The 17518-nt window shown below is 34.5% G+C and overlaps 1 protein-coding gene across 10 annotated transcripts in view; it reads left to right on the top strand.

The window, feature by feature from the left end:
- Positions 1-17518, top strand: part of NEDD4L (NEDD4 like E3 ubiquitin protein ligase) — a 448524-nt gene that overhangs the window by 379822 nt on the left and 51184 nt on the right. For 6 of the 10 annotated variants that reach the window (XM_074207342.1, XM_074207347.1, XM_074207344.1 and 3 more), the window contains 5 exons: positions 417-536; positions 1693-1890; positions 14828-14905; positions 16669-16723; positions 16821-16877. In XM_074207342.1, coding sequence (XP_074063443.1) covers positions 417-536; positions 1693-1890; positions 14828-14905; positions 16669-16723; positions 16821-16877 — 508 coding nt within the window. The remainder of the gene's footprint in view (positions 1-416; positions 537-1692; positions 1891-14827; positions 14906-16668; positions 16724-16820; positions 16878-17518) is intronic. The other 4 variants (XM_074207343.1, XM_074207345.1, XM_074207341.1 and 1 more) reach the window with 1 other exon arrangement.

Below are 17518 nucleotides of genomic sequence, written 5' to 3'. Positions count from 1 at the left end.
ATGAAGAAAACCACCAAAAATAGTATGAATTTAACTACAATATTTGCCTGCAAAAACATTTCTTCTTTGATCCTCAAGATGAATTGGTACATTACAATTAGCTTCATTTTTAGAATGCTAAATAAATGAGATTTCCAAAATAATAATAGTACATCACACTGTGTTGCTAACATCTTTTTTTTGAGTAGCTGAAGATAGTTTTGATTCTGGGGGAGTGATTAATTTTTTTCCCTTTCTTATTCTTATTATTATTATTATTATTATTATTATTTATGTTTAATTATCTCCTCCAAGACAAATATGGCATACCTTTTGTTGTTATTGTTTTTGCTGATATTGTTTGGGGGTTGCACAGCCTAATCAGAGACAGAAGAAAATCCTCACATTTAGCTAACTTGTTTTTGCCTCTAAAATAGCTTGCAGAAGACGGTGCATCTGGATCAGCCTCCAACAGTAACAACCATCTAAGTGAGCCCCAGATCCGCCGACCTCGTAGCCTCAGTTCGCCCACAGTAACTTTATCTGCGCCGCTGGAGGTGAGAAGTCTGTCTCATCTAACCAAGGATCACTTCTATCCCGTGACTTCTCTCTCATTTTTTCTCTTGTCTTTTAACTTTGACTCCAGTTTGGCAGCCCCCTTCTCCCTTTCTCCGTGGTCTGTCATTTCCCTTCATAGCAAAGGTGTTCTTCTTGCAGCTTTTCTACATGCTTCTCTGTTTTGCCTAGCAACATCCCTTGGTTCCTCTCACTTAATTTCCATACTCATTTGGCTGGGCTCTTGGTGAGTTGTGAGTTCTTCCATCTTGGTTGGGACCTCTGCCATCATTACTGTTTTTCTTACTTTCTACTATGGACTCTCACCTAATTTCATCTTAAACCCTTTCAAGGCTTCTGTCTGAGCTTTACAATGTAGCTGTTGCTTTCATTATTAGGAAAAATTGGGATTGTCATTGTATTTGCATTCATGTTTTTCAAGCAACAATTCTGGCATAGGTGTTGGTTGTTCATGTAGGCTACAAATCATGGCTGGGCATCAGCTTGTGCTATCATTTGTGTTGTTGTGAAACATTGTTACTTAGTTTTGACTATCATAAGAAACTAGATGAATGGAAAACTAATCCTTTCAAGTCATTGAGTGCCTACAGTACTAGGAAATCTTGTAAATTCAAGGGATTCTTGGTGCCTCATATTTAAAATATATGAATAGACAGTGAAAAAACATATCTTATAATAGATCTAGCTTCCTTGAAACTAGAGCTTAATTCTTCAAATTCATGCCTATTATGTTATAAAAAAGTCACAATAGTGTTTTCTTCCAATAAACAAGTTTTACATTTTGTCACTGTAAAGATGATGAGCACCTTCCCCATTAGATTGTAAGCCCTTAAGGGCAGGAACCAACATTCTTTGTGGTCTGGGAAATTCTCACTTAGCACACAGAACTTAGCACAAAATCCTCTATTTCATTTGTGCTAAATAACTAAATGATGGAGTTTATTTGGAAGTATGCATTGATAGCCATAGAAAAATATTAAAGTTAGCTTGAAAAAAGTGAGTTGAAGTAAGTGAATAAACAGAAATAAATATTATTATTAAAAGTACATGTCTATTTTTCATTCTTCTCCAGTGAGAAGCTTTCCACAAGTCCACTTAGGCAATGGAAGAGTTCTAATGGGTATTATTATTCCATAGGGTGCCAAGGATTCACCCATACGTCGAGCTGTGAAGGATACCCTTTCCAATCCACAATCCCCACAACCATCACCTTACAATTCTCCAAAACCACAGCACAAAGTTACACAGAGCTTCCTACCACCTGGCTGGGAAATGAGGATAGCTCCAAATGGTCGTCCATTCTTCATTGATCATAATACAAAGACTACTACATGGGTAAGGTGAATTTGGGCTTTTTGCCTTTACTCTCTTTTATTTGCCTACAATTTATGTAAAGTTTATCAGTCAGATAAAGATGTTTTCTTCCAAAGATCTTTGATTATTTTCCAAGATCTTAGGCTTTATATTTAAAACAAGCTAAAAGAATTGATTTGGTGACCCTGGGTGCTTCTCTGACTTTTGATTTGGGCTGTATTTAGGTCCTCTTGTTCTGATATTGCTGAAGGCTTACTCTTTTTAATGTCAAAGCCATCTTAAAAAATCACATTTCCTAATCAAATCTTCTCACCTAAGATTCTGTGCTCAAAATTGAATTAGTGCATATCTTTGAAACTGGCACTTTTGCATTGAATATGGCTTCCAAATTTAGATTGGGTTCTAAATCTTGTCATTTCTTCTTTCAGAAAAAGCTTGCTGTTCCATTCCCTTTCATGAAAAAGACTAATCAGTTTAAAATTTTGGGTCATCTTTGATTCTTTGTAACCCCACTTAAGGTTTTCTTGGCTAAGTCATTGGAGTGGTTTGTCATTTCCTTCTTTGCTATTTTATAGATTAACTGAGGCAAACAAGCTTCAGTGACTTGCCCAGGGTTATACAGCTAGTAAATTGCCTGAGACTGGATTTGAATTCGGGTCTGCAGTTTCTTTAAGTTTTGAAATTATGGTTAGGTCAGTACTCTATCCACTGTGCCACCTGTCTGCCCTTAAATAGGAAATACATAAATAGATACAGTGTCCTTTAAAAATAATTTGGAATCTAAAACATTACTTATAAAATCTAGTTTTAGTCACTTTGGTTCTGCCTCTGTTGTCCTCATGCACAAAATTGCATTGGACTGCATCACCTCTTTTTTGTTTTTCTATTATTTTAAAGCACAAAAATTGGTCAGAAAATTGAGGTTTTAAGTTAGTTCTTAACCACTCTTGAGAAGTTGACTTCTCTTTTAACAAATGGTAAAATTGGGGGGGTTGGCTCAGCAACCTTTTCCCTTATGAATATTTTTACTCATTTTAGTGCCTACCTGTGTTAGAAAAAGCAACTTGCAAAATACAATTAAGAACAATAATATAAAATAAATGCTAGGAACTTTAAGTAGATGCATACATATATACATTGTGTGTGAAATACTTTGAAATCTCTTTTAAGTAAATTTCACAGTAGCATTTATTTTTATCAATATTGCAGATTTATGTATTGCCTTTTATTGACCCTAAAATCTAAAGCACAGTGAAAAATTACACTTTCCACTGCCATCTTAAAAAAAAAAAAACCACCTCATTATGTGGACAGTTCCTTTCATAGTTAAACATAATTTGAACTTTGTTATATTAATATAACATAAGCAGTTTTCTTTCCAAGGTACCCAGTTCCATTTACTATTGAACTTGTTATAATTTCAAACCTAGCTAGAAATTGGAGCTCTAGAAATAGGGGAGAATATATAAAAAGGGATGGATTAGTATATGGAGCCACTGTGGCCTGCCAATATAAGCTATGATTTGAGTAATTTGAGCTGGCTTAGTAATCAAATCCCCTAACCTTTCTCAGCCTTTCACATCACTAGCTCAGTATAATTGCTGCTATGTGAATTTCATTTTAAGTAGTGTGAGCTTTGTTACATGGATTGATGCTGACTGAAGCAGTTTTATCTCATTTCTAGTTTTCTACCCAAATAGAAATATTTGCCTTATTTGTTAATTTACACATTTTAAAATGGGTTTTGTTTTTGTTTTTGAGAAAGCTGACTTTGTGGTGTTGTTTGGACATTTTTTAGTTAACAACTGGCAATTCCACAAGCCTCCACCCCTTTCATTTAGAATCAGGAGTATTCCCTGACACAGCTGCATTGTGTTTGAAACAAAAACCTATACACAGGCTCTCACTGTCGATGGACAGGGTTGCCTTGCGTGTTTATTTTAACAGGGGTGATGGGGGCAGGGTGCCTGTGAAGATCATTTTCAGACTGTAATCTTTTTTCCATATTTATTTTTTAAATTTTTAAAGAGAAAAGCACAGCTAGTCTTAAATTTGATCTTTTCTCAGTCAAAAGGGAAAACTAATATAATTGGTTAAGAATACTAGGGGAGGGGGGGATTAATGTCCCTTTCCTCCACAGTATTTTCACTGCCTCTGAAATTCCTAAAGATTCAACAGTAACCTGCCAACAACACCAACAAAAATAAAGCCAAAACTTTACCAGAAAAATTAACTTTCTATTAGAATATGCAGAACAAAGCTATTCTGCCAGTCATCATAGAATGACTAAGCATAAGAAAATTAGAATAAAGTATTAGGCATCAGAGGAGACCCTTGTTTTATAGCGTGTTCATTAGCCTGTGGCAAATGAAACCCAGATTGACAGTTCAGTGCCTTTTGTTAGACCAGCAATCTCAAAATACAGAGAGCTGAACTGCTAACCCAAAGAGATCTCTCATAAAAGCTCACCAGCACTTACAAAGGTGATTAAATAAAAGATTGTGGCTTTCTGCATGCCAATCTCCATTGTTATAGTAATAGCCATTGGGTTGTTTCCTTGTGTTAATTCATTGGGTACACAGCTGGTGGCCTATTTTCAGAGTGCGAAGGACTCCTATCTTTATTAAATTAAATAAATAGTTCCAAACTCATTTATTCCAAAAGACTTGATCTAAAGCACTTGCCTTTAGGACAAAGGACATTAGAGAGATCATTTGGTGGCAAAGACCACATAATTAGAGGGTTTGTAGCCCAACTCTGTTTAGTAGTTATGTTATGTGTCACTCACCTCCAGGCCTCAGTTTCCATTTAGAAAATGTGAAAATTGGACTCAATATTTGAAGTTCCCTCCAGCACTAATTCTTTTTTAGTTTATTTCCTTCATTATTCAAATTAGAAAACTAAGGCTTTATTTTTGCCATTGTTGTTGACAGGTTGCTGTTGAATCTTTAGGAAGTTCAGAGGCAATGATTCTCCTACCCCTACCCTCAGGAAATCTATTTGGCTTGCCCTTAGTTCATACAAATGGTGAGAAGTAGAGAATTCAGGTCTTCTGAATCCAAATACAATGCTCTTTTCCCTTCAGACTTTATTTTGCCTATATTTAAATCAATGAGATCTGGCATATTTGAGACCTTGTCTCAGCATTCTCTTAAATATGAAAGTATTTCAATAAATTTCATTTCTTCAGCTTTCATTTCTTTGTAATAGCCATATTTTTTGCAAGTATATAATTAGTTGTATCCCTAGACTTTCTCTCCAATAAACATTCATTGGCTCCATCAGATATCTTGAATAGTTAATATATATTCTATTTTATACATAATATAGTTAGGTGATTTATTTAGTGAGGAATACGAAGGATCCAAATCATTAATATTAGTGCTATAAATTAAACCAGGGGACAAATAGTTGAAGCTGAGGCCTGAGCTGCTTGGAGAGGCAGATAACAGATTTGTCAAGAATTGATTTCACTACGAACCCAATGTTCTTTAAGAAATGTCATTTAATGAAACCCTTGACCATCTTCCCTTGCAGTGTTCATGGGAGCATAATTTTAAAAGACCACCATGAAGGTAATTATAGCCTATGTACCAACAGAATGAAAAGAATTAGAAAAAGTCTACAATTTGGCAAGAACTCCAAACTCGGGCAGTATGTGCCTTAAACAAAATATCTTTTTTTTTTTTTTTTTTTTTTAGGTTTTTGCTAGGCAGTGGGGTTAAGTGGCTTGCCCAAGGCCACACAGCTAGGCAATTATTAAGTGTCTGAGGCCGGATTTGAACTCAGGTACTCCTGACTCCAGGGCCAGTTCTCTATCCACTGCATCTCCTAGCCACCCCAACAATATATCTTTAATGCAAAGATGAGCATAAATGAAAAACACATTGCAAAGAATGGTTCAGTATTTTGAAATGAAAGAAATCAAAGGAGTGTTACTTGTTAAGATATAGAAAATGTAAAACAATGTAATAAAAAATGAAACTAAATGTATCCTAAGGGATAGGAAGTTGGTTTGAATGGTTGAATTATCCATTATGTATGGCATATCAGATTAGAACTATGGTCCAAAATAATGCCAAATCAAAATAAATGACAGGAATGACAAGATATGGCAGAAAGTGACAAAAACTCCTGAGCACTTTATTATTTCCCTTCAAATGGGAAAGGAATAAAGCAAATCAACATGAACCATTACCATTTCCTAAGAAGATTCACTGTTGGAAAGTAGCAGAGGCAAAAAGAGCCCCCAAATTCAATTCAACAAATGTTCTAAGTGTTTATTATGCTAGGCCCTGGGGATGATGATGATGATGATGATGATGATGATGATGATGATGATGATGATGATGATGATGATAGGTAACATTAATAATTGGCATTTATTGTCAGTTGGACTCTTTGCTAAGTGCTTCACAATTAATATCTCATTTGTTTGTCAAAACAACCCTGAAAGATAGGTACTATAATAATCTTCATTTTGCCGATGAGGAGACTGAGGTAAATAGAGATTTAATGACTTTCCCAGGTTCTCTTAGCTAGTAAGTTTCTAGGCTGAATCTGTACTCAGATCTTCCTAACTCCAGTTCCAGTGCTCTATGCAGTGTACTACCTAGATAACGATAGCAACAACATTAATTAATTAATTAATGCACTAGCAAAATAATCACCAACCTTAAGTAGTTAGCATTCCACTGAATACAACCATATTTATAGATTAAACACATTGGTAATTTTAGGAAAGAGACAAGGCATTGCTTCAAAGCATTCTAGCCAAAAAATACTTATTTTCCTTTGCCAGTCAGAGAGACATAGTAGCCAAAGCCCAAACTATTGAAAATAAAATCTCATTTGCAAAACCCTGAAGAAGGAGGTAGATAATTTGGTGAGTAGAATTATTTCCTAAAACATTCAGGAAGAGATAAGTATACCTTATATTTATTGTGACATTCAGTTAAATCAGGTCATTCCAAGAACATTTATAGATGGAAAACTGGATAGCCAATAATCAGTAAACCAGAATTGGAACTAATTTGTCATTACCATTGTAACAATCTGTTGTCAGCTATTGACAATGGAATCACACCTCAGTCTCCTGGGATGCTAGGTGAGGAATAGAAATCACAGTAAAGAAGGAAGCAGATGGGAAGAAGAGCTAGACCAGACCAAGTATACACAAAACGTTCATACTGAAAATGAAGCAATTTTGAAAGTTTCAAAATTCATTCCCAATATCTGCATGAAGGGAAACTTCATTTAGAGAAATTTCTGGATATTATTTTCGCAAGAAGGTGCTTGAGGGAAGATATCAGCAACTATTTCTACCTAAATTTATTTTCTCATCTCTGTAAAATCTTTATGAGAATGACACCCAGACAAACATATCCTTGACAAAAATTAAGGAGCGAGTAGACTTTCTTATAAATGCTTTTCTATAGCAGATTACATTTTCAAAGTCATGCAATTAAAAAGTGAAGTTTGTTAGGTGATGAACAATTCTGCAATCTTCATTATGTGTTTGACTCTGGGAAAGCATTTGACTGTGATAACCAAAGGCAGAACTTCAAAGACCTTCCTTCAACAAACTTTTTTGGTTGTCGCTACAAGACTCTTTCACAGATGCAACCATGGAGAGAACTTTGCTCAATTACCTGGATTGTCTTTATCCATCAAAGATGGATGATTATGGGGCGGCTAGGTGGCGCAGTGGATAAAACACTGGCCCTGGAGTCAGAAGTACCTGGGTTCAAATCTGTTCTCAGACACTTAATGATTACCTAGCTGTGTGGCCTTGGGCAAGCCACTTAATCCCATTGCCTAGCAAAAAAAAAAAAAAAAAGATGGATGATTGTTTTCCACATTCCTCTTCATGGGAGACACTGTAGTGACTATCTCAACCCCCTAGAGTCTTAGAGATACTAATCAATGGAGTATCTTCAAACATTTCAAGCATCTTTTAAAACTGCACTCTCTTCCAGGGCACATAGCCCTTTGTTAATTTTCTCTTTCTTATGAAATGATCTCATATGTAAGTATCTGTCTACATGTTATGTTTCTTTGCTCTGCCTACCTGCTTGATGGCAAGGCTTGGTTTTTTGTTGTTATTTTGCAATATATCCCAAGGTCATAGCACAATCTTGCCTCCTTTTATTTTGTAGTATAGCTCTTTAACTCTTTCAGTGTGGTTAACTCTCAATGTGGAAAATCCCTCTGTTACTCTTATTTTTGTCCTCTGTTCTTTAATTCACAGCTTTACATTGGGCATTGAGGGGATACAGTGACTTGCCCCTGGATATAATCAATGATTCACATTTAGGTCTTTCTGTGACATTGTCTCTTCCCTTCCATGTTATAGCTATTCAAAAAATATGTCTTTATTGAATTTATAACCATTCTAAAAAGTCTGGCCTAATAGTGATAACCATCTAATATAATTGGATTGTAGAAACTACTGCATCTTGTCTCTCTGTCTATCTCTCTGATTCTCCTTCTGTCTCTACGTACAAATATGTGACAAATATAGGGGGAAAATAACAAGGGATGGGGAGGGAATAAATATTCACATCATTCTTGCTAGGTGCCTCATTTGATCCTCACAATAATCTTTGAGATATGTACTATTATTTTCATTTTACAGATGAAGCAACTGAGATAGTGTGATTAGGTGACTTACCCAAAATCACAGTTAGTGTCTGTCTATGTCTAAATTTGAATCTGCTCTTTCCAATCCCAGGCCAAGCACTCTATCCAGTTTTGGTTCTCCTGATTCAGAATCTTAATACCTATGTGACCCTTGCCAAGACAGTTTCCTCATCTACAAAAATGGTCACTTCCCTCACAGGGTTTTTGGAAGAATACATGAAATAACATATAATAGCATTTTGCAAGCCTACTAGCCGTTGTGATGATGGTAATGTTGGCTGGGGATTTTCTGTAGGAATGAGTTGATGGAGTTTTTAAAATAACGGCTTATAGGAAGATTCAAATTCACTAAAGAATACTTCTCAAAATAGGTATCTAGGAGACTCTGACATTGTGCTATCATGTCACACCCCTGAGGAAAGATAATTGACTTAAATTTTCTGTTTAATCTGTAGCAATAAAAAATCATTGTGCAAGTATGTGTGTGTGTGTGTGTGTGTGTGTGTGTGTGTGTGTGTGTGTGTGTGTATACACACTTGAACAAAAACCAGCAGGATGATAGTACTATACTTCCTTTTTCTAGGGCATCAGGAACAAAGGTGAGAAAAAAAAATAATCTTTCTTGACATTGTTATTTATTCATTTTCAGCCCCTTTTGGAGTTTTCTTCGCAACGATACTGGAGTGGTTTGCCATTTCCTTCTCCAGTTTATTTTATAGATGAGGAACTGAAACAAACAGGGTTAAATGATTTGCTCAGGGTCACATAGCTAACAAATGTCTAAAGCTGAATTTGAACTTGAGTTTTCTTGACCCCCAGGCCTGGTGCTCTATATACTACAAAACTTATCTGTCCATTTGGTAGTAGCAAGTGACTATTAAGTTTTAAAGGCTTTTGGTTTTCCCACCTTTGAACCAATTCTGCTTCCATCTAGTCATCTAATTCACTAAGAAAACAATTCTTCCAAAAATAGGCAGGGACAACGGGTTGTTTGTTAACTTTTTCCATTTCAGATAATGCATTCATTTTCTCTCTCTCTCTCTCTCTCTCTCTCTCTCTCTCTCTCTCACACACACACACACACACACACACACACACACACTTAACAATTACAAAAGTAATTGCTTTAAAGAGTGTTTAATCTCTATACAAACTCCAGGAATCCTGATAGGCTCAAATGCCTTTAATTCTCTAATGGATAAAACAATCTTTAAAAACTTGAGGACAGAAGTCTTAAGTATTTTGCCCGTAAGAATGTGTTCCTATACTTAAAATAATCTGAAATGTGATTCAACCCTTTTACTGAGTTCACTGAGTAGATTTGGCAGTTTGTTTAGACTCGAATCCACCTCTGCAAATTCAAAATGTGGATTAGTTTATATGACCTTGATGTATAAATTATAATGAAACAGGATCTAGGCTGAGGATAAAAGAGAGTCCAAGATGACTCTAGAGTTTTGAGCTTTCATTACTGGGAGAATGGGGATTCTTTCAAGAAAAATAAGGAAATATGAGATTGGAAGATAATACTAAAAAATACTGGGAGAACAGGGATGCCATTGACAGAATAAGGAAATCAGAAATATAAGTTTTGAAAACTCATACATTTTCCTCCTTGTTATAATCTCTATTTATTTCCCTTTGGCACTTAATAAAACCCACATCTTATGCAATAAACTGTCAAACAATGTCAACATGTTGGTTAGATTTTTCTAAACTTTTCATTTGCAATCATTGCTACAAAGGAAAATTCATTGGCAAGGGGAAAGGTACACATTCAAAAAAATGAATATACTGTAAAAATAAAACACATCAATGTTAAAGAAGAGAGAATTCGAAGAAATCATCTTGGAATTTATTCAAATATGTGGACAATGGAAATTTCAAAATCAAAAACACAACGAAGCAATTTAAAGCAGTTTTGTACTATTTAGTGAGAGCACTATAGGTGAGAAGCTAAAGGTGTTTTTCTTTCTTGCAAGACAAGTCTTAGATAAAGCAAACAAAAGAATATAAAAACAGAATAGGGTACTGGGATCCCAACTCCCCAGGGAGAGAGACAGTGTGTGTAGATGGGAGAAAAAAATAACTGACCATTGGACTATGGATATTACAGTAGGATTTTCCTTAAATTTACATTCCATCTTAAATGGGACAGGTAATCTGGACATAACCAGATATATCTGATTCACTCTTAACATTTCATGGGTTTTAAAACTATTAGGGACCTTAGACAATCAGTCCAGTATTTTACAAATATAGATACTGAAACTCATATCTTGCTTAAGATCACAAAAATGATAAATCTCTAAGTCAGGATTCAAACAAAACTCTGACTCAATATGCAATGTTTTTTGTTCTATACTATCAATATTTAGGATCACCCACACAGGTGCACTGATACCAGCTGGCAACAGTCTTCAGGGAGCTGGTTGTTAAACTTTCAGTGGAATCACATACACCTTTAAAATTGATAAATTCTACAAACCAGAGCTTGGTTTGTTTTTTTTGTTGATTACCTAGATTTTTAAAAGTTAATGGAAACAATCTTATATAGTTTAAACTTATTGTTTCATGTTAAACATTTACCATTGTACTCCTAATTATAGTTATGCCTAATCACAATTCAAAATTAGCAAAGATAGCATCATGTATTGCTAGTTCCTACCTTGAAACTTTACCTGTCAAAATTAATCGATTGTGGGATTCTTGAGCTATATTTTTAGATGTTTAAGACAACCACGTGACATCGGATAATTTATAATGATGCTATTAAAATTAAGAATAATAATCTCTACCTATTGTTGTCCATTTACCTGAAAATATTAATATGGTTTGACATCAGTTTCCATTACAACTGGTCACATTACTTATTATGAATTAGCATCTTGCTAAAATCTCGTTCTCAGCAAAGGACCTATTTTTCCAGTATTTTGTTTCTAACATCCTTCCAGATAATTGTGTGATATTAATGTGATTTAAAGAAAGACTTGATTTATGCTCTTGACTTGAAAAATGCTGGAACAAAAAACCTTTAATAACTTACTAATAGGAATATTAAAATGATTGATTGAAATTAATTAATATATATCTATCTTAGCAGTAACAACTTGATTAAAGGACTGAAAAAATAAAATAAAATGATCCTTTCAGTATGAATGTTATTAATTGTCCTTAGTTGTATTGTTTTCTGTCTTGCATATTCAAGACATAAGGACTTTATTTCTCCATATGATTGATTTTTTAATGGAAATATACTTAATTTTCAATGTTGTTAAGAAGAAAGTTTCAACCTTACCTCCTATGATTTGAAAGCTTTGTTCATTCTCTATGGATTTTTCCTTAGTTGTATAGTCTGAAAAGACTCTTTTTCAGACTCTTCTGAAAAATTTAAGATTTTTTTTACTTGATCTTCTAAAAGCAGAAATTAAGATTTAATTTGCAAAATGTGATCAGTCTGCTGTTTCATATTTCTTTCCATTTTTAAAAATAGTGATGCAGCAATGAGGACATAGTTCTTCCAACAGTCTAGGAACCCAAACTTTTGGAAGTTAGACATTCTTTTTAAGAATATAAATAAATAAAAATATAATATAATATAAATATAAATAAATAAAAACATAATATAAATAAATAAAAATACAGCTTTTTGTAATATTTTGGAATAGGAAAAATGAATAAAAGTATAAAAGGTATTTATTAAGCACAGGAACAATGTGCTAAGCATGGTGCTAAGTGCTAAGGATATTAAGTAGTTCTCTTCCTATAGATGGGGACCGGTCAGAAGAAAAGTCCCTCAGGTATAGCAGCAAGAGAGATGGCAATTCTGACTTTATTTGTGTAATGGGTATTTTAACTGGAAATTTAAAAAAAATAAGAACATGAATAAACTAAGATTTATGTGCTGTTAATGAATAAAGTTTGATTTCTAGCAATAAAAAAAAGTATTTTACAAAAGATAGCAATGTATCTTTTTAATAGTCATTTCCATTTCACAATTTGGTCTAACTTCTTAGTAGGGAGGGGAATAAAGTCAATAGAAATGCTCCTTCCCCATATTATTTTTCTGATGTTGAACCATTTGACCAGACTAAAGAATATGTTGTTAAGAATTTTCTTTTTGAGAGGGTCTTCAGTGACTGTGGCTACTGAGGAGGGAGAAGAAGCTGCAATAGTTGCTAAGGGAGGTTTTGGACAACATTTCCATAAGGATTTTGAAATCATCTTGAAGCCATTGTGACTTAGAAATCTCAATGAAAAGCAAGCAAGCATTTAACTTTTATGCCAGATCCTAGGTGTTTGAAACATTAGTACAATGAATGAAACAATCTTCAATCACAAGAAGTTTCCAGCAGGGAAACATGTGTTTGTGTGTGTGTGTGTATGTTTGTGTGTGTGTGTGTGTGTGTGTGTGTGTGTGTGTGTGTAAAGAGAGAGAGTGAGAGTGAGAGAGAGAGAGATAAATATATAGATGGGCATACTAGGGTATATGGTATTGTCTTTATGCATATGCAGAATAAACATAAAGTGAATAAAACACAGCAAAGAAAGGGAGGCCACTAGATAATGGAGGAAGGAGAAATCAGGAAGACCTTCCCATAGAAGGTAGTACTTTAACTGTGTTTTGAAGAAAGGGAATTAATTCTATAAGACAGAGGTAAATCATGGAGAATGGCCAGTGGAGAGACATGGAGATGGAGGTTGTAGTGTTGTTTGTGTACCACAAAGCATATGCCAGTTTGATATATTTAAGAGAGTTGAAAAGGAAGTAAGTCTGGAAAAAGAGGTTAAGACAAGATTTTTGAAGGACTTAAAAGTTAAAAAAAATAAAATTATATTTGCTCCTAGAGGCAATGGGGAACTACTTTGGCCCTTTTCACAATATGGCTTGACTTCTTAGGAGGGAGAGAAACAAAGTCAATAGAAATGCTCCCTCCCCAAGTAAGAGAATTTCCTGTTATCCCAGATTCTTAAGTAGAAAAGAAACTCCTAGAACATTTTGCCCAAAATGTTTAGTATTTCTTTTCATATTTCAAAATAATACCTCAATATTAAGGAAACAGTTCTGGAAATTCCCTCTATAATATCTCCAGCAAGTAGTTATCTACTGATAGATCTTTATTGAGGAAGAACCGATCACTTCATAGTGCAGTACAATGTCCTTTTGGACAATTTTAATTGTTAGGAAAGTTTCCCTTGCCTTGTTACTCATTGCAATTTCCACTTATTCCTCCCACTTCTGTGCCATGGAACCAAGAACAAGTTTGATACTTTTTCCTTATGACAGCACTTATTTTGGTGTAGTGAAAAGAACACTGGCTGTAAAGTCAGAATTTGGAGATTCAAATCTCATCCCTGGTATTTCACTGCATATGGGCAAGTGACCTAACCTCTCTAAACATCAGTTTCCTCATCTGAAAAATAAGGGTGAAATAGATGATTTCTAAGGTCCCTCCTAAAAATATTTAAAGCTAGCCTTTAAAGGCTCTAGGTGGCCTCAGACTCTTCCTAGCTGTATAACCCTGGACTAATCATATCAATGTTGCCTCACTGTTCTCATCTGTAAAAAGAGCTGAGTAAAATATGGCTAACCACTCAGATATCTTGTCAAGAAAATTCTAAATGGGGGTCACAAAGAATTGGATACAACTGAACAATAAGCTATTAGATGGCAAAGGAACTTCCCTGATGGGAGATTTTAAAGAAGAAACTAGATGATCTGATTTTGAGCTACTGTCAAGGAGATTTCTATTTAGTTATGGGGTCTACATTAGGATCCAGCCATTCTAAAATTCTGTGATTGTATGAGTTCATCCTCCTCTGCCTGCTCACCTAGACTAGGCCAGAATAGACCTTTGGGAAGTATTTATGCTACCTTGTATTTTGTAAGTGAATAACTCCAATAAAGTGATGCTCAGTCTTAGGGACTACTAAGTAGCAGATACTATGATATATACATAAAATACAAAGAGAATTCATAACCCTTGGAATGGGAAAGTTGGAATCAGGAAAGAATTTCTTGTGGCACTTGAACTGAGTTTTGAAGAAAACCAAGTTTTCTGGGGCAGAAATGAGAATGAAGTATGTTCCAGTCATGTAAGATGGAAGATGGAGTATTTTATGGAAGAGAGACCCAAAGGCAAGGAGGAGGAGAGATTCTCCCATTCTCTAAACAGGCATGATGATGATGCAGCATTGATACAAAAATATCTTCATTATTTGGACTGTATCCCCAGATAGGACAGCCAGTGATCACACACAAATACTTCTTTAACCTATTCATTAATGGAAACTTCCTTTCACATTCTCATTTCAGGAAGATCCACGACTGAAATTTCCAGTACATTTAAGATCAAAAGCATCTTTGAATCCTAATGATCTGGGTCCTCTTCCCGTGAGTATTGGTTTTATAAACTCTTAAGTGACCATTTTATCTTCTTTTAAAAACATGCAGCACTCCTACTCTTCCCCTGTCCTGCTCCTTTCCAGGGCTTTTTTTTTTTTGGTCTTCATTCTTAAGAGAATTTATTGTATAGCTGGGATCTTTCTATAGAAGTCATGTGATATGATTAGAATCATAGCCCATGTACCCAAGTGTGGCTGAAAAGATTTTCCATAATTAGCCAGCCACTTGTGAAAGGTAGGCTTCCATAGATCTTTGTAAGCAGATTGTACATAGTCTCCCTTGCAGCTGAGAGTTTCTTTTGTCCCCCTAGAAACAGCTTCCTTCCATCTACAGCCTTGCTTTTAATCTTTGGAACAAATCTATTTTAAGCAGTTGGGGGAGGGGTATAAATAAGAAGTAATTAAGGTTTCTTGAATTATGTAATTATGTAATGTAATTATGTAAATTAGCTTGCAGATATTTAAAGGGTTTTTTACCTTTGGTGCATGTTTATAGATTTAGCTTATTATTTTGTTCTCTTTGGGAGCCTGAGTGGGAGTTGCACTGTATACTACTCTAAATTAGATTTGAAATGACACTTTCAACATGCCCCCCCTACATCTCCCCACAACTGAAAAAAGGGGTCCCTTACTGAGAGACAAATGTTTCTGAAAACTATATTCTCATAAGCAATAGATGCTGCTATTTTACTTCCTGAGCTAAATAAACATTTAAAAATTTCTTCTGGCAGCTAGAACACTAAATTCATTGATCTCATTGACCCAGTGTGAGGTCAGAAAAGTTCAGTGGCCTAAACTGGAGTTCATTAGACCAGTAACCCCAAATACTTTTCTGTAATCTGCTAATTCTCTTTTCCAGTCTTTTTAAATAATATTTTATTGATATTTTCAATTACATGTAAAGATAGTTTTCAACATTTTGAACTCCAAAATTTTGAACTCCAAATTTTTCTCCCTCTTTCCCTCCTTTCTTCCCAAGAGAAGCAAGCTATTCTGATGTAGAATCATGAAGTTTTTTTTTAAAGGACAAGCACAAGATCCACACAGATTATTTTCACATTTAAAAAAATTTTTTGTTTGTTTTATCTTTCTCCTGGTTTTCCCCTTTTGTTCTGATTCTTCTTTCACAGCATGACTAATATGGAAACATGTATAAACAATGTCAGATTATTTTCTAAGCAATCTTAAGAGAGGAATGATGGAAGAATGAGAGGGAGAAAATTTTTTCAAAATGAATAATGAAAACTATCTTTACAAAATGTAATTGGAAAAAGTAAATTTTTAAAAAAGGACAAGCATAGATCCCTATTTTTCCAATTTTTTTATGATTTCATGTCCATTACATTAAGCCTGGTGAGCAGATATTTTCTTTTAGAAATGCCCATTATCTAATTGAATCATTTTGTAAATTGATTCTTTTTTTTACCATATTCCTAAAACTTTTACGTTTTTTCTGTTTTTAAAAAATTTACTTATTTTTCTGACTACATGCAAAGATAATTGCATCATTCAGTTTTGGTAAGATTTTCAGTTCCACATTTTTCTCCTTCTATCCCTTTTCTCTCCCCTTGTGTGTCATTGATTCTTAACCAAAATATTATTTATTCATTCCGGGCCAAGAGAATATGAATATGTTTGAACTGAAAATGGATGCTGCTCAAGAGATGTGCTTTTTTTGGTTTTGTTTTTTTAGGATGTTCAGAGTAGAGGGACTACCTTCTAATGTTTATTTTGTCTTTTCTTTTGGACTAGCCTGGTTGGGAAGAAAGGATACACTTGGATGGTCGAACATTTTATATAGATCATAGTAAGTAATCTCTATTGATAAAATGCTTCATTTGTAGACAAAAGGGAGGTAAGTTAAATATTATGGCAAAAGCTTTATAATCTTACTCTTCATTTAGGAAGCCAGGTGTTGATATGTGGAGAAAATGATACCAGAGACTTAGTACCCTCCTACGGTATCGTATATTTACCAAAAGTTTGTGATTAATTGGCTCATCAGCTTTGTTCCCACTTGGATCTTGTGAAGCATTAACAATTTTATTGTTACTGATTTATTTGAATTTTCTTGGTGTTGATGACCCCATGGCTTACGTGCATTTAATAAATTAAAATACACCATAGTAATAGAAAATAAAGTTAGAAGTGATTTCATCAACAGTTTTTATATAAGCAGTGAGGAAAAAGAAGTATAGTTGAGTTTAAATGAAATCACTGCCTTAAACAGTCTTGACATATTGCCACTTCTGACCTTATTTTCTATTTGTAGCATGTTTTTTTCTTGCACCCACTATTAAGCTATATCTAGCTGTATTACTGAAGTCCTAGTGTAAATGATGCTTCATGTAGATTCCTGTTATGGCATTTTAGGTCATTTGTGTGGTTTTGTGTTTGAATTTAAACTTAGACTAATAAAAAAGTGCTCTTAGCCCAGGGCTTTTTTGGGGGTAGGGTTAGGGAGGATATCCTTTTGATGAGATAATCTTTACAAATTCCTTTTTTGTCTCTGAGGGAAAAAATCTGACAAAAGAGAAACTGATTTAAATACTAAATTTAAAGTCTTCTGGCAAGTAGATCATTTCTAATTTCCTTTTTTAGC

This window comes from Macrotis lagotis, chromosome X, assembly GCF_037893015.1.
Source record: "Macrotis lagotis isolate mMagLag1 chromosome X, bilby.v1.9.chrom.fasta, whole genome shotgun sequence".
In the NCBI taxonomy this organism is placed as follows: Eukaryota; Metazoa; Chordata; class Mammalia; order Peramelemorphia; family Peramelidae; genus Macrotis; species Macrotis lagotis.
The sequence above is the reverse complement of the archived record's forward strand: the minus strand, read 5'-3'. Positions and strand labels throughout refer to the sequence as shown.